A 19,879-nucleotide genomic window follows, 5' to 3' on the forward strand; every position below is an offset into this window, starting at 1 on the left:
CACCCAGGCGCCCCAGAAGAAATTATTAATATGATTAGTTTTGTCCTGTTTCATGGGGGCCTTTTTAATGTCCCTCTTTTATCTTTCATGGCAAAATTGCCTTGTGGCCAATTAGCGAAGCAACTAAAACACCTGCTGTGGAATACCAGCCACCAGGTGGGTCGGCCTCAGCTGTGCCCCAGCAAGGACAGCCAGCCACTGGACTTCCCGTTCATAAAGCACGTGTGCACCGCAACCCTGTCTGTTCCTGGATCCCCCTTGCGAGGCTGCATGGCTATGGGTGATGGCCTCATTTGTAAGGTGACCCGATGGAGGTTAGCCCCACACCAGCGATGCTCCCGGGATGGGCCAAGGCCCACGGGTGGCCATGAAATCCACTCCACGGCTGCTAGTGTTCTTCTAAACACAGTCCCACGATGGCCCTGTGGGCGATTGACTTGAGAACCCAATACAACCAATGGATGGTGTCTACTGGTGTTTAAGTGAATTGCTAACTGGCACAAAAGGTCAGTTGCCACCAACTCAGATGACCAGGCTTTTCTAAAGCCTCTGACTCAGGGCTCTGCTCTTGCTGCTGGGCCGCGTGCAAATATGGGGACTCCCTGGGACTTTTGGAGAAGGACATTTTGTCATCAGGGGATCGTCATGGTTTTGATGGTGACTAACTATAAATTACAGAACTTGCTGACATTTTGCATCACTGTGGGTTGCTTGGTGAACCTTAGAGTCGGTAGTAACGATGACGATCCATCAACAGAGTTTTGGGTCTGTGATTGTCTGGTGACACCCGGCCTTTGAGACGTATGTGCTGGGCTCAAGCATGAACCATCCATCTCTGCAGCTGGTCCGAGGGCGCCTTGCTGTCCTTCCCACTGTCCTTCCAGTGGGTGCACTGGGTGGGCCGGGGGATCTTTGATCATGCCCTACTAGCATATTCGATGCCATTTGGGAACTACTGTAATGAAAAAGACATGGCTCGGGGAGGGCTGACCCACGGGGAAAACGATGGAGAACATTCCGGGATGAAATCAACCAGCACGTCCTCTTTGCCGGCCTGCTTTACACTCCCGCCCGCCCCGCGGAGGGTTGAGTCGGTTGGTAGCTGATGTTGCCGACAGGAGGGTACACCCTGCCCAATCCGTAAGACTAGGGGGCCAGCGGTGCCTGCTTTCCCTCACCTAGCAGCAAGGCAGGGCCTGGCCGATGCACGGTGACCAGATGCCCTGAGTGCTGGGGCCTGAAGAGGGTCCTGGCATGCAGGAATCTCAGTTTCAAGTCCAGGGTGAGGAGTTCCCCCTACACAGGTTTTAAGGTCTGTTTACTTGTAACATGATAGCCTGGTCTATGCAAACTATAGATTGCAAAGTAGACCTTATTTTACAGTTACAATACCGTAGGTACAGCACAAATGTATGTGTATCTTATGTTTATAACTCACATCCGTGACCATGTTGTCCATTAGGTAGTTCAGAGATTTGCGGATGAAATGGTCAAATTCGTCCAGGACCATGTCGTCAATGTAGTTGATGTAGTCTTTCCAGGACTGGCTCGTCGTATCTGCTCTGAACAGCTCAGCATTTTCCTGCGAACAGAACCACACAGTCGGCTGATGCTTCATGGATTCACCTGCTCCTTCTTTAACCGACTCACTAGGGGACTCTCTGGGCTACTCTTGTCCCTGTTCACATACTCCAGGCACACGGGGTTGCTTTTAGCTTCTTGAAAGTGCCGGGCTCTTTTCTACGTCAGAGCCTTCCCACAGGCTGCTTCTCATTCTTGCTTCCCATTCTTGCCAAGCCTTCCTTCTTCTAACCTTTTAGGTTTCAGCCCAAATGTTACCTCCTCACAAAGGAAAGCACCCCCCCCACCCCCCCGTTGGCCACACCCTATTCATCTCAGATTTGGCTTCTGTTCCGGCCTCTTACCTGTAATCCCTCTAGCAATCCATTATTTGTGCCTACTATAGCACAGATGACAACCCTGAATTATTTTATTTGTGTTTAGTCTGTACCTCCCCTTAATACCAAGCTACATGAGTTCATGGATTGACTGTCCTTTCCGCCGCTGTACCTTCAACTTGTGGCAGGATGCTTGGGACAAAGCAGGAGCTGGTGAATGGATGGATGGGTGGGTGGAATGATGAGTGGATGGGTGTTTGGATGGATGGATGGATGGATGGATGGATGAGTGGGTGGATGGATAGGTGGATGGGAGGATGGGTGGATGGGAGGATGGTTGGATGGATGATTAGATGGCTAGTTGGATGAGTGGTTGGATGTGTGGATGGATGGATGGATGGATGGATGGATGGATGGATGGATGGTTGAGTGGGTGGATGGATGGATGGGTGGATGAACAGATGGATGAATCTGTAAGACACTGAGAGCTATAGGGTAAACAAAGATGAATATGGCCCAGTCCGCACCCTCAGGGCAGCTATCTTCTACTAGGGGAAAGAAGACACAGGCCTAAGTAACTTCAGCCTAAGGCAGAAAGAAATGGTTCAGATGATTATTACGTGCATCGAGGACTCTGGCAAATGGGACAACAAAGCCTTGCCCCCTCAGCTTGCTGGCTTCCACTTTTCCCAGGTTCCTATTCCCCGGCACGCTGCCTCCTCTCTGTCCTCTTTCTGTGCCATTGTGCTGTGGACCCTTCCCTCACTCCAGCCAAATTTCTCTCCGCTTTGCCCATTTCCAACACATCTGAGAGCGTTAACAGGTTAACTGGTCAACGCTTCCAAGTAATAGGTTTGCAGCTACACATTTTAATTTAGTGGGAGCTTCTGGCACCAAGGCAAAGGGGAAGGAAGAGGGTCTGGAAACGAGACAAAATATCTTCTGATCCAGTCAAGTAACTCCACTGGGGCAATGGCCTTGTAAACAATGGCTTGACCATGAGAACAACCAATGAGATACCCTCCTCCCTGGTGGGGCGGTGGAGGGGGGGGCGGGTGGTGGTGCTGCGGTCTGTCTGGGTGTGGTGATCCATCACTGAAGTCCACATCCATGATTTGTACCAAGCATCAGAAAACCCAAAAACAACTGCCCTGAAAATATCTCGAGCTCAAGGTAGAATCTTCTTTTTTGGGGGCCAAGGCAGAGCTCCACCTCTCATACGTGCCTCAGAAACAAGCTAAAATGCAAGCCGGATCAAACGGCGGCCAGTGAGGAAGGTGTGAGAACCCCCGCGTCGTTGGGAACCTGGGTAGAACTTCCAGGGGCGCCAGGCTACTGCTTCTCCTTCTCCCTCAGAGTGCCCCAACCAGGACAGAGGCCCACAGCCCCTTGAGGCTGTTGGCAACAAGGCACAACCTATGCTCGGGGCAGCCCAGCAGGTGAGTGCTCTCACATCCCCCCAGTCGGAACGTGTCGGCACCGGGACACCAGGCACACACGTTCCACATTCCTCACCCGCATTTACGTGTTTCGTCGGGAAAGCGCCAAGGACAACAGAGACACACGGCGCCTGTCCTCAAGCAGTGTGACCCAGGGAAACAAGATTTGCTGACCTTGTACGACGATGTCACTTGTCTATACCACTTTTGTGCAGGGTAGGGCGTGCCGACCCCTTAGCACGGAGGAGGGCAGGCCCATAGCAAGAGAAACTCGTTAACCGAGGGTACGTTTACCATAGTCTGTCTGCTTTCTGCAAGTGAGACTCTCGGAGTAAAGAGAGTAACTTCCGTGACCACTAAAGTAATTTTTGTGACATCTCTGGCTCTCCCTCTTCTACTGAAAGTGAGTGGCCTCTCGAAGCCCCTTCTGGGCGAGTCCTTACCATGACCATGGCTTGAATCTTTACACCGGCGTCCTTGACCGCAGTGTAGCGCTTGTTGAGATTGACCATCCTTCCGTCCAAGTCCAACAGGGCCTCCTTCTTATTGTCCTTTCTCTCAAACATCGGGTTGGCCGACCAGTCCTGCAGGGCACAGGTGGGAGTGAGGAAAACATATGGGGAAAACACCTGTGGTCTTGTGCCTTTGCTGCCTGCTCGTTGATGCGAATGTCCTTGTCCCTCGGAGAGGCCTGGGGGCCCCTGAGGACACTTGAGCAGAGAGCTTAGACGGTTTGCCTAAAAGCCAGGCAGAGCCTCGGGGGGTGGGGGTGGGGATGGGGGGTGCAGGGAGACCACTGGATGGCTCTACCTGCCTGACCAGGCCCAAGAGGAATCACCCTGGGGCAGGCATCTGTGGTGAGGGGTGTGTGGTCAGAGCTGGGCAGAGCATCCATGGCTCCGAATAGCAGGCCCAGGGGGAGGAGTCCCTCTTGTGGGGACAGCTGACCTACTGCTGGGTCGGGGGAGCAGGGATAGGGGGCTCTGACCCTCCTATAATTGGGACTTCTACTACAAGGATTCTTGTCATCGGCAATTACGATATTGATTTTGCTCTATTATCCAATAGTTAGATCTTTTTAAAAAATTTTTTTAAAACATTTTATTTTTGAGAGCAAGAGAGACAGAGTGTGAGCAGGGGAGGGGCACACACACACACACACACACACACACACACACACAGAATCCAAAGCAGGCTCCAGGTTCTGAGCTGTCAGCACAGAGCCCAACACGGGGCTCGAACCCATGAACCATGATATCATGACCTGAGTGGAAGTTGGATGCCCAACCTACTGAGCCACCCAGGTGCCCCCTTTTTTTTCATTTTAAATTCTCATCGATACACACAGCAACAAAACACTGAGTGGGAAAAGTTTCTGGACAAAACCCACACCCCCTTAGCCCCATGTCTTCCTGTCTCTCCATCCTGGTCCCCACTGGAAACTTCGGTTGCCCCAGCACTCGAGATGGTTTGTGGGACTCTCTGTGTCAGATTGAGTCATGTCTAGACCGTCTTGTGACTCGAGTGTGAGCAACCAAGGTTTAGCTCACCTGCCTCTCCCTTCTCCCCAGTATTTGAGAATTACATGTGCCTTATTTATTTTTTTTGCATTATTTATTTCAGGTCTAATAGACTGACTTGAATTGTTTTCTTTTCCAATTACTTGGTTTCCTCATGCAGCCGGGGAGTCAGATACTATTTACTGTCTTGTTTGGGTTGCTGTTTTTGGATGGAGTAATCCGTGTGAGGGCCTGGGTGAGCCAGACCCCGTTTCTGCACCCAAACCCTGAGTGAGGTGGCCCTCCATCCACCCCCTCCCTTCCGGCCGGGCTGCAGCTTCTGAATGGACGTGTAGAGGACACGGCTGGGGGCAGGGCCCTGAGGCCAGCACGAGGGGCCCGGTGACTGCTCCCCCTGTAACTGAGATTAATGTGGGAGGTGAGAAGGCCCAGCCAGATGAGATGGGGCCCCTCGATGGGATTAGTGTCCTTATAGGAAAAGGCAGAGAGACTAACTGTGTCCTCACCATGTGAGGCAGGAAAGGGGCCCTCGCCATCAACTACGGCTGACGGCACCCTGATCTTAGACCTGCAGCTTCCAGAGCAGAGCCAAGCGAACACGTGCTATTGGAGGCTGAGATGTCGTGTTACGGCAGCCAGGCCAATGTGCCCACCCCCCCTCCTTCTCTGACACAGAGGGCGCAGTCAGAACGCACTCCTGACCCCAGCAAGCTCAGAGCCAGGGGAACCAGCATTCCTGCTGTGCCCCGGGGGAGAACGTGGAGACTGGCAGAGCTCCCGAAGGGGGTACCCGTGAGACACTGAGCAGGTACAGAAGATTCGGCCTCTTTGGGACAGGAAGCACTTAACCAAGTCTGGGGAGCGTTAACAAGAGGAGACACCTGTCCAGACGCACTGCGGGGGCATTTCTGAGCCCCGACGGTGACGAAGAACTTTACGTGCCTACAGAGAGAGCCGGGGCACCCACAGGACAGTCACACCATCGCCAGCCTTGTCAACGTGGGCCTGGGAGACAGGGACTGTGACGGCTGAACCGTGTCCCCCAAATTCACAGGCTGAAGCCCGGACCCCCTGGTATCGTGGGACGTGTGTAGAAAGGGGTCTTTAAAGAGCTGGTGAAGGCAAAATGGGGCCATTAGGTGGGCCCGAGCCCAGTATGACTCATGTCCTTATAACAAGGGGAGATCAGGACACAGACATGCACAGAGGGACGACCACATGAGGACACGGGGAGGAGACGGCCGTCTGGGAACCCAGGACAGAGGCCTCTGGAAAACCACCCCGACGGCACCCTATCCAGACGTCCTGCCTCCCAGACTGTGATGAAATGAACTTCTGCTGTTTAAGCCGCCCAGCCAGCGGGCTTTGTCAGGGCAGCGCGAACTCGCTGATACACAGATGTCTCTAGACTGTTGAAAGGAAAGGACCGTATCAAAAAAATCGCTCACCTGGACAGGACAGCTGCAGGTGAGGTCAACAGAGACAGATTTTTGGACAAGCAAGGACCCACTAGGTCATCAATGCACCTTTCCTGCCCTCAGAAACCACCTGAAGAAATATTCCACTCAAGCGACAACCGAGCAATGATCCCGGTCTACAGTTTATGGAGTAAACCCAAGCGGGTGTTGGTGAGCCCCTCCCTCCCTACCTCTCAAAAATAAACATAGAAAAGAAAAAAGAGAAAAGAAAAGAAAGTTCACACCATGACAAAGGAGACTCAAAACCAAACGATGGCCGGAGTCAGAAACGTGAAACTCTTCCAGCTCAGACATTTGCAGGGAGGTGGCCGGAGGAGGCAGAAGATCTGAGGTCCCATGGGTGGGGGCACGATGGGCAGTAAAACAGAATGTGATTAATCTTGATATACCGATGGAGAAATAGAGCTTAAACATGATTGTTTTAAAAATGAAATGGAGTGGGGCGCCTCCTGGTTGGCTCAGTCAGTGGAGCACGTGATTCTTAATCTCAGGGTCATGAGTTTGAGCCCCACGTTGAGCGTAGAGATCACTTAAAGAAATAAACTTAAAAAAAAATGGAGTCATGTAGTAGACTGTAAATTAACGAGGCAGGGCAGTTCAAGCTCCCCTTTGGATGTGTCACTGCAGATGTCGCTCTGCACGTTAGGGCCTTGATGACAGACCGTGGCGAAGCTAGTGAAGGAATTCGCCCCCAGTTTCCTGGATTGGGCTTGAGTGAAAGTCAGCTCGGTGCCTCCCTGAGCGGAGCTGAGTCTCAGGGTACCTTCCTGCCCCCTGTTCCCGGTGCCTTCCCGGCAGAGAGAGGACCCTACAAGCACTCTTGCCGAGCTCAACAGAACGGAACAGAATTGAATTCTGCACCCTGGCCTGGGACTTCTCTGCCTCGGGACCACCTTGACATCGTTGTGCAGTCCAGAGCCTCACACAAGTTCCTGCTGCCTTTGGGACTCTCTGTGAGCATCGCCGCGGGTGCCTTTTCCCCAGGACCCTCTCCTGGGCTTCTGGTTAAGCCCTGCTCTATAATACCTTGCTGCTTACTCACCTTCATGGCCTGAGAAATTCCGTCTATATTTTGCTTGGCTTTTTGCATCCTGTTCTGCAAGTTATGTAGAATTTCTCGCAAGTCTTGGATATACTCTAACACACCTAAAATATAAACATCAAGGAATATAACGAAATGAACAATTCAGAACAGTGAAAAGTCTTGGGCAGGCTTTAGCGCTCATCACTGCCAGACAGCGCTTGGAAAACATGCCCGCTGCTCATCCAGAGTTCTCCAAACGCAATGCTGACAGATGATGCACACAGCGTCTGTTCGGAAGCAGGACTTCCCTATCCCCAAATAGGTGGGTCATCAGTTCTCGGGCCCCCACCCCCCGAGGGGACCCCTCGCGCCCCTGCCCCTCCAACCACCAGCAGGGCACTGGAGACACATGAGCATGGTGACAGGTCTCAGCGTCCTGGGCCACAGCGGCTGGAAAGAGGTGCGTCCTTGGGCCACAGTGAGAAGCAGTGTATCTTCTCTGCACGGAAAGTCCAGGCCAACCCCGGCTGCAGGGAGGTGGACGGTCCCACCTTCTGATTGAGACAGTGGAGATAGGATATGGCCAAAAAACGGCCCAGGGCAAGTTGCAGGCTTTGATAAAGGAGACAGCCTTGGTGGTGGTGGCCACCCAGAGGTGGGTCCAGAGGGGAGGGACATCAGGGGGGAAGGCTTCTGCCTGCTCCCGTGGTGGGAAGAAGGGACTCTGTGAGCACTCTTCTTTCTGCTTCTCCGACACCTGCCCAGGAAACCACCAAAGAGCCCCAGGCCCCAAAAGCCCACTGTGAAAACTTTGGGACCCTTGGTGTTCCCCGGAGGGGTCTTTGCCTGATTCCATTTGTAAGTGACACAAATGGGCTCTTTGGGACAGGGCAAGCCGGTGGAACTCTCTGATGGCCTTTAACATAACCCCACTGGAGTCAAAGTGGATCCACCCAACCGGGAGGCAGAAGCAGCCATTTGCAAGTGTCATAGGACAGACGCTGGACAGGGAGGACATCCCCCCCACCCCGCCCCACCGCCATTGATCTGCTGGTCACCCTCCCAGTGAGACAAACATGGCCTCAGTACCTTCCCCGTTCCAGAACAGCGTTGTTTCAGCAGTCAATAACTTGACATCGATTGCTTCCAGTTCTGACTTTATTAGTGGAAATTCTACATCCATCACGGTGGTCTTTATCTGCAACAAAAAGGCTACAGTCTCAGGGTCTTTGCTCCAAATCCAGCCAGATTTTAAATGGTCTCATGGTTAGGGTTTTCTTACCCATTACCAACCAAACCAATTACAACTTGTGTCATTTAATTGGGAATTACGTATAATTCAAATTCCAGGAGATTTCAGCTTCTAAAAACTACTTTTATCACCAAGGATTTATGTATGCACTTAACTCTTGGCTACCTACGGAATGGGGTAGAAACAGAAGGAAAGGTGATAATGGGACAATAATGAGTGTGTAATCCAAAACTGTTTTTATTTGGCTTAAAATCATACAAAGAAACTCAGAGAAATGGACACGAGTAACTGAAGCAGGTCGGGGCTCAGAATCTCTCCTTGGTCATAAACCCCAAGCCTGCAATTTAGGTATATAAAGGAGATCCAGGGGGTGCCTGGGCAGTGTGTGTGTGTGGCAGGGCGTGGTGGGGGGGCCACGCTCAGTTGGCTAAGCATCCGACTCGATTTCAGCTCAGGACACGATCTCGCAGTTCATGAGTTCAAGCCCCACATTGGGCTCTGCGCTGACAGTGTGGAGCCTGCTTGGGATTCTCCCTCTCTCTGCCCCTCCTGTTCGCATGTTCTTTCTCGCTCTCAAAATAAATAAACTTTAAAAAATAAAAAAGGAGGGGTGCCTGGGTGGCTCAGTTGGTTAAGCGTCCGACTTCCGCTGAGATCATGATCTCACGGCTCGTGAGTTCAAGCCCTGCATCGGGCTCTGTGCTGACGGCTCGGAGCCTGGATCCTGTTTCAGATTCTGTGTCTCCCTCTCTCTGCCCCTCCTGCCCCCCATCATCCTCTGTTCTCTCTCTCAAAAATAAACAAACATTTAAACAATTTTAAAAACAACTAAAAAAAAAATAGAAAAGGAGATCTAGGATCTACAGGGAAGCTATTCAAGCTGTTTGTGAATCAGAGCACTCATCCAGGTCCTATATAGTGTTGATACACTTCTACCCTGCTCTAATAGAGAAATTCATTTAAGGCTTGGAAAAAACATCAATTCACAAAACAGGAGGAAAAAGGAGAAGGAGGGTGTATACAGTTTTTACAAATTATTCCTTTATTTTTTAACTTTTTAAAAAATGTAATGTTTATTGATTTTGAGAGAGAGAGAGCGAGCGAGCATGAGCAGGGGAGGGACAGAGAGGGAGGGAGACAGAGTCTGAAGCAGGCTCTAGGCTCTGAGCCGTCAGCACAGAGCCCGATGCAGGGCTCGAACTCACGAGCCGTGAGATCATGACCTGAACCGAAGTTGGACGCTCAACCAACTGAGCCACCCAGTCGCCCCTGTAAATTATTCCTTTAAATGACAAGCACCATTGGAGTCTTGGAATGTCCTTTTACCTAGCAACATTTTTATTTTATATAACTTTTCAAGGACACTTGTACTTTATAAAGTGAGGGATGCAAAACAGAGTTAAAATCGTACATTAAACGCTGACCACTCTTGCCTTTCAGAATAATCCCTCACATTTATTTGGTCCTTTTACGTGCCCCCCCCGCCCCCCGCCACCCCTTTCTGCTGACCTCCGCCCTCAGGTGTTTTCATGTGGTTCACTCTCTAAGCAGGTGGGTGAGGCCAGAGAAGTAAAGCTTACAAACCTATTACCGATAGAAACAGGACGGAAAGAAGAGAATTCCATCTATGGAATTACAAAGCGAGTGAACGAGAAGGTACTGATTCCACTCATCAGAGTTTAGATACGAAATAACTGTAACGGGCCGTGGTCCCCTCCCAATTACCTGTGCCGTGGCTTTGAGAACATATCCCAAGTGAGATTGTTTCATAGCACGCCTCTGTGGTGTGTTTAGTCACTAAGTCCTGTGACTAGAGTTCAGCGGGGAACCCTTCACACAGAACTTCTCCAGCTGGGAAAGGTGCCGAGTTCCTGATGACTGCGTCACGGGCAGAGCCGGGAGGTATGTCCCGGGCTCCGAATCCAAGGCCCGCCTGGCACTCAGGGCCTCAGGAAGGCCGCACGTGGACACTCAGGGCCTCAGGAAGGCCGTTCGTTTATTGCCTATTTTCCGTAGTAACCGCCCAGAAAAGTAGCCACTATGTCTGTCGTAATTGCCAGAGTAAACAGAGCCCACGGCGATGAGATCCACGTAAGGATACGTCCGTCCTGTGTATTTTTTAAGAGTCTGTGTTATAAACCCACGCCTTTAGGGTGCTGTCCTCAGAAGTGTGACCTGGGGAAAAAACACACTCGGGCGGTCCCTCGGATACCCCAGCAGACTCCTTAAAGCACCGCGTGCCCCTCTCTGGCTCGGACACTAACAGACCTGAGCCGTCTGCAGGCCAGTGGTCTCTTGCCAACAGAAAGCACGAGAAGGACAAGAAGGGCCCGGCACGTCTCTAAAGAGGGGAATCCCTCTCTAGAGCGTCTCTAGCTCCAGGCCTCCTCACCCTAACCCAACGTTTGTATCAGCAGAGGGACAGAAGAGGGACAGAAGAGGGACAGACAGCATCCGTAGCTGGAGCGAACATGCTGCTGGCTTCTTGAGTTGGAGAGCAGTTGGCGTGGCTGGGTTTCGTGTGGAAATGCAGAAGTCAAAGACGGGCTCTTTTTTTTACATTTATTTATTTATTTATTTTGAGAGAGAGAGTGAGCGAGTGAGCAGGGGAGGGGCAGAGAGAAGGGGAGAGAGAATCCCCAGAAGGTTCCACGCTGTCAGCACAGAGCCTGATGCGGGACGGCGCACATAAGCGAGCCACTTACAATTTTGAGAAACGCGATTAGTGAAAACGAGCTTCCTTCAGTTTCCACTGACCACGTCTTCGGTGACGTTACCACCGTCACGCGCGACCCCGGGGAATGGAGTGAGGAGCAGGCCCGTGGTTGATTCTCTGGTGGGTGTGTCCAGGCTGGCGGCGGTATTTCTGACAAATCGACGTGACGGCCCGAGCCGGCCCGCTTCACTTCGCGCTCGGCTTTGCCAGCATGGTCACGAAGGGGGTCACCTCCACCAGGAGCGGGGGGCCTCCCGGGTCTCCCCAAGGCCTCTCTCTTAATCTTCGGATATTCCGACTCTTCTCTTGGTTGGCACCAGATTGCTGGGCTCGGTCCAGCACACGGTGTGATCTGGCCACTGTCCCCTACAGGAGAGGTTGGCTAAGCACGATCTGCTATTCCAGAAACACCCTTCGGACTCAGCATTACTGCTGCCATTTTCTTAGGTCCTAGGAGGGAGGTGCAGGGCGTGCCGTGCTCCAGTGAATACCAGCTCACATGGAACTCAAGGAGGTTGCTGGGGAGGGGACGGACAGCGGGTGCAAACGCTCCCCTGCCCGTGCGGGATGGACCCGGGCATTTGGTACAGGACTCCTGCAAGACAGGCGAGGGAAGGCAACAGAGGCACGGCCCCGCGGCTCTAAGAAAGGGGCCCTCGGCTCAGGAACCCATGAACAGAAGCATCTCTTGGGCAGATCTGAGGCACAAAGCACAAGAACAAAAATGGAAACGTTCCAGGCCCCAGACGGTGCTTCCCATCGGGGGCAAGCTCGCTGCGAGAACCATGAACCTGCCGTCGGTGGCTCGAGTCTCACGAGAGTGCAGAATGAGTAAGGTTACCAGCAGGAAATCCACAGACGTGGACGCATCTGGGGGGCCCAAGGGGATGGGACCAGCAAAGTCCACGTTCAGGCACCTCCTTGGACTCTCGGGGCCTCCCTGGCCACGGGCTGAGCTGCCTGTTCCCTTCCTTCCACAGCCTGTGCTTCTGTCCTTCTCCGTCTCTCTGTGACTCCCACGTGAAGGAGGCTGGCAGCCAGTTCCAAATTCCCAGGGCTCCAAGGAGAGGGAATCTTGGTGGCCCCGTGGATCAGGCGGGTGTGGTGGGCCAAATGGTTTTCCAAGGACGTCGGCGTCCTAGTCCCTGGGATCTGCGACCGTCCCACCTTACCCGGCAAAAGAGAATTTGCGGATGAGATTCACTTAGAGACCGGTAGGCGGTCCAGAATTATCCGGGCGGGCAGGCCCAACGCAATCACAAGGTCCTCGTGAGAGGGAGGCGAGAAGGTCGGAGGGGAAGAAGGGACGTAACAAAGGAGGCAGAGGCCGGAGGGGTGTCGTCTGACGGCAGAGGGACGCGGAAGGCGGTGGCCTCGAGGAGGCAGGCGAGGAGGCGGCTTAGCCCGCCAGGAAGCGGCCCGTCTCTGATTTCAGCAGAAGGAAGCAGATCTTGGACTTCTGACCTCAGAGCCAGAAGAGAGTAGACGTGTGCTGTCGGAAGCCACTGCGTCTGTGGCGGCCTGTGGCGGCCACCCCAGGAGGCTCACGCAGAGCCCACGTGCAGCCTCGTCCGCCACAGCCTGGGCAGGAGCAAAGGTCATGTGGCCCCAGCGGCAGCGTCTTCTGGTGTCTGTGTGGAAAGGGATGCCCGCCACGGCCCACGGCGACCCGAGTCCACGCCTCCCTGCGTCCCCTTCTGATCTCGGATTCAGCTTCCAGGGGCTCTCATGCCAGGAAGGAGGTGCGTGGAACAAACAGCCCCGGAGCCAGAGGCCCCAGCCCCCGGGGCCAGTCAGTCACTGGGAGCCCTGATTCGGAACCAGCCTCTGCACAACCACCTGTGTGAGGTCCCCAGATCTGGCGGAAGAGGACCTCTTGTTCCACAGAGCACAGGTGGACCTGTCCCCTCCCAGGTCCCGGTCCAGCCTACCTCGAGGCCAGCTCCCGCCCTCCACCTCTTGGGTCACAGGGTCGCTGGGAAATTTGTAAGCCCAGCTGGATTCCAGGAGACGCCCACCCCGCCACACCCCACTGAGAGTAACAGAATGACTTTGAGATTCCCCAAGGGCAAACTACGTTTAGGAGAGTACGGCGCCTCTAAGCAATCGTGGGACGGAGGCCAACGTCCAGTGGAAGTAAGGTTTCCATCACTGGCTGTTCCGTCGCCATCTCTGCCGCTGCTGTTTGGGTTGATGGCGGAGTGGCTCGAGCCACGTTGTAACCAGAGGGGGTCCTCACCTCCTCTACTGCGCTTGGAGACCCTACCCCTTTGTTTGTCCTAAACAAAACCCGAAACTCGGCACGTAAAACCAAACTACACCAGCTCACCTCGTTGTACCAGCCAACGATGAGTTCCAAGTTGCCCACAAACTTCCGGAAGGTCTCATGCTGTGAGAACAGATCCTTGGCACTGCTTGGGATCTCTTTTTGCTGCTGGAAACCCAGGTACTTGACCTCTCTCAGAACTGCCACCAACTAGGGCCAATGGAGATCACAGAAAAGGTCAGGGCGCGACCCCAATGGCACGGCCCTCAGCAGCGCAGGTGAAGGGCGCTCCCAGGTCACTCCCCGTCCTGGGCGCACGGTCTCCCGTTGGCATCCAGGACACCAGGCTCTCCCAGTCACCGCCATCAGGCGGTGCTTTGACGCTTTAGAGGTTTGCATGCCGGAGACTCCCAGGGTGTGAGCCCTCTCGATCGCTCTCACCTCGGCGACCTCACCCAACAGCGTGGCTTTAAGAACCAGCCACGTGTGGGTGGCACCACACACAAGTTTGTGTCCCCAAGCCAGACCGCTCTCCCGACCCTCGGACTCCCGTATCCACCCGCCCACGCAGCGTCTCCATTCGCGCGTCCAGACGACATCTCAAGCCCAACGTGGCCAGAACAGGCTGTCTTCCCCTCAGCCTGCTCTGCTCGCCGCCTCCAGCTGATGGCAGTTCTGCCCCTGCAGTGGGCCAGCCCAGAGCGGCTGGGGCTCAGGCTGTCATCGTCAAAGACTCTATTTCCAACCCGTCCGAGCCCCACGGGCTCTGCAGCCAAAAGCCATTCGCGCCTCACACCTTCGTCGCCGACCGCTGATCTGGGCCACCACCATCTCGTGGTCTCTCTCCCGGATTATGGCAAAAGGCTCCTCCTAGCTGGGCTTCCTGCCCCTGCGCCTGTCCCCGCCCCCCGTCTATTCACACGTGGCACCTAGAGGGATCCCCGAAATATACAAACCACATCGGGGCACGTCTGTCCTCGGAAACCCGCCACGGCAGCCACGTCACTCGGAACGAAAACCCAAGTCCCTCTGCTGGTCCTGGAGGCTCTCAGTGCCCTGTCCCCCGCCCTCCTCCACCCCTCCCTTCACCTCCTCTTCCACTCCCCTCCCCAGCCCTCTGCTCACTCCACCCTGACCCCAAACCCCACTGGCCTCCCCGCTGCCCCCCGACCACACCCGTGCGGTCCTCGCCTTAGCCGTTTGCCCTCTTCAAAGGCTTCTCCTCGAATCCGCTAACTCCCTGACCTCCCGCAAATCTCTGCCGACATCCAAACTTCAACCTGCCCCCCAGTCCTCCAGGTCCTCGGAGGCACCCGTCCCTACCTCCTCAGTATCACGTACCTCGCTGCTTTTGTTACACCAAGTTATGTTTCCTCCTGCCCCTCCTCCGCCTCCTTCCCCCAGCTCTCTCTTTCCTTCCCGCCCCCGTCCTCCAGTGAAAGGTATGCTCCAGGAGGCCAGAGATTTTTGTCTGCTTCGTTCATTCATTTACTCCAAGCACCGACACAAAGTAGGTGCTCAGTAAACATGTGTGGAGTTAAAAAAAAAAGAAAAGACTCCATTTCAGTGGAAGAGAAGGTTTCAGAGGAAACCTCACATCTGCCTCCCCGGCATCGCTGCCGGGATCTAAAGCGTGGCAGGTGCGTTGTGGCCGGAACCCGGGCCACCCCACTCCTCTGTCTTTGGCACTTGGCTCACAGCTACCCAGGTTTGAGCCCTGGGATGCACGCCCCACAGCCCACTCGTGAATCCTCTCCACCCTGCCTGACTTAACCAGAGGGCCCGTCTGCTCAGACCCTGCAAGGACCTTTCTCTCCGTGTTCCTGTCGATTCTCAGACTGACGTTGCCTCTTGAGACCACAGGAGAGGCAGCCAAGCTGCGAAGGACTATCGTCACCGAAGCTGCTGTTTGGTCTCGTGCCTCAGACACGTCGCGGACACGCTTTGCCGCTCACGCAGTAAAGTTCCAGCTAAATACGCCACGGGTCTGTTCTTTGGGCTTCTCCCACCCGCCATCTGTAGGGGGGGCCCTGGTCCCAGTGGAACCTTTGACGCGGACGCCCTCTGGACACGGCAGCAGGACGGCACGCACCGCCTTGCTGAAGTTGACTCGGATGAGGTTGGTGACGGGGTCCCGCCGTATCAGGGGCTGCCCCAGGTTGAAGTGGCAATCCTGGTCCACGCCGGCCACCCACTGCCGGTAGGTCCTCTCGCGGTAGTTTCTTAGCAGCCCCATCATCTCGTCGTACTTCTGGTAGATCAGCTTGGCCTCCGTGCTGGACATGACCCTGGAATCGGTCAGATGGGGTGATGGGGTGATGGGGTGACGGGGTGGTGAGGTGCCCGCCTCCTTCAGGGTCTCTTTAGCGCCCTCAGTGCGGCTCCCAGATCTGGGGGTGCTGAAGCAGCTGGCTTTCCCTTTCCTCTGGGCCGGGAGACTGAACGGACAGACAGACAACCGCCCGTGACGGCAGCAACGGGTCCAGGATGTCAACCCCCGCCCCGGTAACAACTGGCCCCAAACGGCCAGGACTTGGTTGAGGACTGCCAGCTTCCCGTCCAACTCAGGACGGATTGGAGGAAGCCGGAGACGCCCCCCCAACCAATTGCAGAGGCGACCCCTCCAGCCCCCAGGCCCGGGGCGGCCTCCAGTCAGGGCACAGCTGAAGCCTTCTCTCTGTTCTCCCCTCCCCCGCCTGCGTCCGCGTCTCCGCCAGACGCAGCGACAGTGGCCGCGTCCTGCCGTGACAGGCTCCGACCAGCCAGTGCTCGTCCTCACTTGGACCGTTTTGTCACTCTCCCTCAGGCTGACCGTCGGGGCGGGGGCAAGCCAGATCCTTAGGGCCGAGCTCGCCGAGCAGGCTCCCGCTGGAGGAGGGGGGACGGGAGTGGGGTCTCTTCCGGGATCGTGCTCTGGGGAGGAGAGGCCTGGCCAACGTGAAGGGTGGGACGGCCTCGGGAGTCAGGATGGACCCTCCCCTCCCCTGCCGCCACGGAGGCGCGTTGCCCCCCAGGGCCGCGACTCACGGGTGGTCTATGTGCTTCAGGTCCCTCATGGGTGCCTCCAACCTCTCCTGTAGCTCCAGGCTCCACTTCAGCTGCCCGGCCACAGGGGGCATGTTCTTGTGGAGCGGGGGGATGTTCCCGTCTGCGGAGGCTGCGAGCTGGGCGTCGTACAAGGTCTTGGTGTTGTCCAGCTCGGCGTCAAACAGCTCCAGCATGACCGAGTACCTGGGCACCACCTCAGCAAGAATGAGAGGCCGCTCCAGGAGGCCCCCACACATGTACAGGAGCTGGGGAGTGAGGAGAGACGCGCCTTCGCCGGGGTCCCCGCCGGCGGCCCCCTCCCCGGCACCGCCCCCGCCGCGTGGCTGTTGGCCCAACGGGCCGAGGACACAGAACCTTCCTCCGCGGAGCAGCTGGTTAAATGCGACGCCTCCGTGATGCGCAGGTTGACGCACGCGGGGTCCCAAAACGCTTGGCTGGAAGCCAACGCTACAAACTAGGTCTGAGGTCTGGTAATATTCGAGGCCCGAGAGAAGTCAGGCTGGCCAGGGTGGGGGCGGAGGTGGGGACGGGGGCCCAGGCAGTAAGCAGAGATGCCGGGGCGGGGGGGGGGGGCACTGATTGAGAACATCGCCCCCAAGGATTTGAGGAAGTCACAGAGGGAGGTTTGGAACGTGGAGTAGGCTGTGATGCTGGGGGGTTCAAGCCCAGGTTACCACATCCCCTGTAATGTGTCCTTTACCCTGAGAGGAAAGCTAGGCCTACAGACCTGTCTGCTGGACGCCATTGGCCCAAATTAACCTGGGAGGCAACACAGCACATTTCTGAAAACGGTAACCATGCCCGAGAACCTCTGCAAGTAGCTGGCTCATCGCCCTCACGGCCTATGTATGCTCAACATTAGGAATTGTTTTAGAACATAAAACGCTTAGTAGAAGAGAGCAAGATATTTTATCTGGATGTTTGGGGTAGGGTGCTGGTTGGAATCAGATGGAGAATTTTCCTAAAAGGTCACAGCTCACGGTCAAGGCACAGCAAAGCCTAGGGCCCTGGGCTGGGCCTGAAGGGGGAGCCCTTCCTAGAACCCAGACAGAGAAAAGTTCTGGAAGCTCCTCAGCTGGCCTGAGGTCATCCCAGACCCGGACTGGGGCCAATGAGAGTGGCCCTTGAGGCAAACGGAGATCAAAGGTGCTCAGATCACAAGGTCCAAGGCTCTTGGGGTCTGGGGGCACTGGACCCAAGTCTCAGATTCGCCCCAGTTTTTGGTGCAAAAAATAGGACAATGTCCCCAAAATGGCCTTTCTGGGCAACAGTGAGACCCGGCTGCAGAAGAAGGAGAGCTCTTCAGGCCCCCGGAAAGCCAGACAGAGTAGCCGGATCGCTGGGAGAAAGTAAGGCTCCAAGCACAGCTCCCTGCGGGGTGGGGGGGCTGCCACCGGGGGTCACCGTTGTCGCAAGTTCTCACAAAATTGACAAGCGCCCCCTGGAAGACACAGGTTCCTCTGGTTGGTTCACGACCCCCCTGACGGTCTGTCTGTCCGGTCCCCCTCCCACCACCCCCGCTCCGCGTTCACATGGTTTTGGCTTCTGGGCAGGAAGCTAATCTTATTTTCTGCCAGGAGATCATGCGGAAAATTGCTCTAGAACTTTCCTGGCTGCGTGTGAGAGATGGCACCGGGGCAGCTTGGGGACTTGCAGGGAATCCACGGGCTGGGATGGAGGGAGCCCCGGGGGCCCGTCCTCATTAGGGCTCAGGGTTGTCAAGCTGGAGAGGAAATGCTCCCAGGTGTGGAGGGAAAGGCAGGTAGATGTGGAAACGGTTTACAGGCACCGTTTTCTCCCTCCTTTTCCTTTTTTTAATGTTTATTTTTGAGAGAGAGAGAGAGAGAGAGAGAGAACGAGCAGGGGAGGGGCAGAGAGAGAGGGAGACACAACCCGAAGGAGGCTGCAGGCTCTGAGCCGTCAGCACAGAGCCCGTGGGGAGGTCTGAACCCACGAAGCGAGAGATCAGGACCTGAGCCTAGATGTTAAAATCAGACCTTTAACCAACCGAGCAACCCAGGCACCGCTCTCTTCTTTTTAATCTAGCACGAGCACAAATTTAAAATTTCGGAGAGAACCTTTCCTTTTTGCATGCAGAACTCAGATTAAGGCTGTGACAGGAGAGGGGACGAGAAAGGCCCGGGCAGAAGAGTGCCCTGTTCATGACCTCTGTGCTCTGGCTCGTGGCCCCCTCCCTCCGCCACCCCCTCGAGTGCCTGGGGGGAGGGGGCTTCCTCCCGGACACCCTGCCCCTCGCAGCGCGGCGCTGACCGCAGGCTCCCGATCACGAAGGGGACGACCTTGTTGGTTTGGCCGCAACAGCCCAGCTCCCTGAGGCCCCTGGACTGAACAGCACAAAGCCCCAGCCCCTGAGCCCCAAGAGCACAGGTACGCGTCTCTCAGCTCTGCCCTTGCAGGAGGGGAGACACAGGGCCCGCCCGGCTCCCGCGCTGCCCTCCAGCTTGGGAGACCCCATCACGGGGTGCGGCGGGAGACTCCTGTTTCCAGGTTACAGGACTGGCTGGAAACCTGTGTTTGGGACCCTTGGAGGTTTGGGACCCCAGTACCACTCCGCTCCCTCGGCCGGAGCCAGTTCCCTGGGCGAGGAGAGCCCAAAAGCACCTGCCGTCGTGCCCGGCTGGCTGGGTTCCGAGTGCACCCAAATCAAGCGCCTGCCTTTAGGGAGGTGATATTCGAGCCCGGAGGACAATGAACGCACAGAGACCCACACACAATAGAAGACACCAGGGAGGGCCGGCGGGTCTGCAGGGAAGTCCTGGAGGCCTCGCGCTGGCCTGAGGCAGCTACCTAGGGGGAAGAATGTTCCAGAGATGGGAACAGCACTTCCACTGCTGTGTTAATTTGCATTCACGGATATTCTGCTTGGAGCACGACTGAATCTGAGACTAACTTGCTCATCCCATTTGCAGATCCGATTCCCTTGCGTTTGCAAAAACAAGGTCTAGAAGGTGAAGGCAAAGGCACATCCTGGCCATTTCCGCTGGGGAGATCCAGGATCCAGGAAGATGGTCAGCACCCTGAGCTACCTGGGCCACCCCGACTGTCCTACTGTCTGGCCACGCTCGGGCTGGTTTGGGGTCCTGGCTGTGCCGCTGGCTGGCTAACAGTGTGACCCTGCGCAGCCTTCTGGACTTTTCTGAGCTGGCACAAGGAGATGGCTAACGTGGGTGACAAGTTCAGCCGAGCGCGTGGGACCGAAGATCCTAGAATGACTACT

The 19,879-nt window shown here is 55.5% G+C and overlaps 1 protein-coding gene across 2 annotated transcripts in view; it reads right to left on the minus strand.

The window, feature by feature from the left end:
• DNAH17 (dynein axonemal heavy chain 17) overlaps positions 1–19,879 on the minus strand; it is a 100,670-nt gene that overhangs the window by 71,817 nt on the left and 8,974 nt on the right. For both annotated transcript variants that reach the window (XM_053211719.1, XM_053211718.1), the window contains exons 12-18: positions 16,621–16,886; positions 15,686–15,881; positions 13,657–13,803; positions 8,449–8,557; positions 7,378–7,481; positions 3,781–3,921; positions 1,439–1,582 (exon numbers count right to left, since the gene is read on the minus strand). In XM_053211719.1, the coding sequence (XP_053067694.1) occupies positions 1,439–1,582; positions 3,781–3,921; positions 7,378–7,481; positions 8,449–8,557; positions 13,657–13,803; positions 15,686–15,881; positions 16,621–16,886 (1,107 nt within the window). The remainder of the gene's footprint in view (positions 1–1,438; positions 1,583–3,780; positions 3,922–7,377; positions 7,482–8,448; positions 8,558–13,656; positions 13,804–15,685; positions 15,882–16,620; positions 16,887–19,879) is intronic.

This window comes from Acinonyx jubatus, chromosome E1 (genome assembly GCF_027475565.1).
Source record: "Acinonyx jubatus isolate Ajub_Pintada_27869175 chromosome E1, VMU_Ajub_asm_v1.0, whole genome shotgun sequence".
Classification (NCBI taxonomy): domain Eukaryota; kingdom Metazoa; phylum Chordata; class Mammalia; order Carnivora; family Felidae; genus Acinonyx; species Acinonyx jubatus.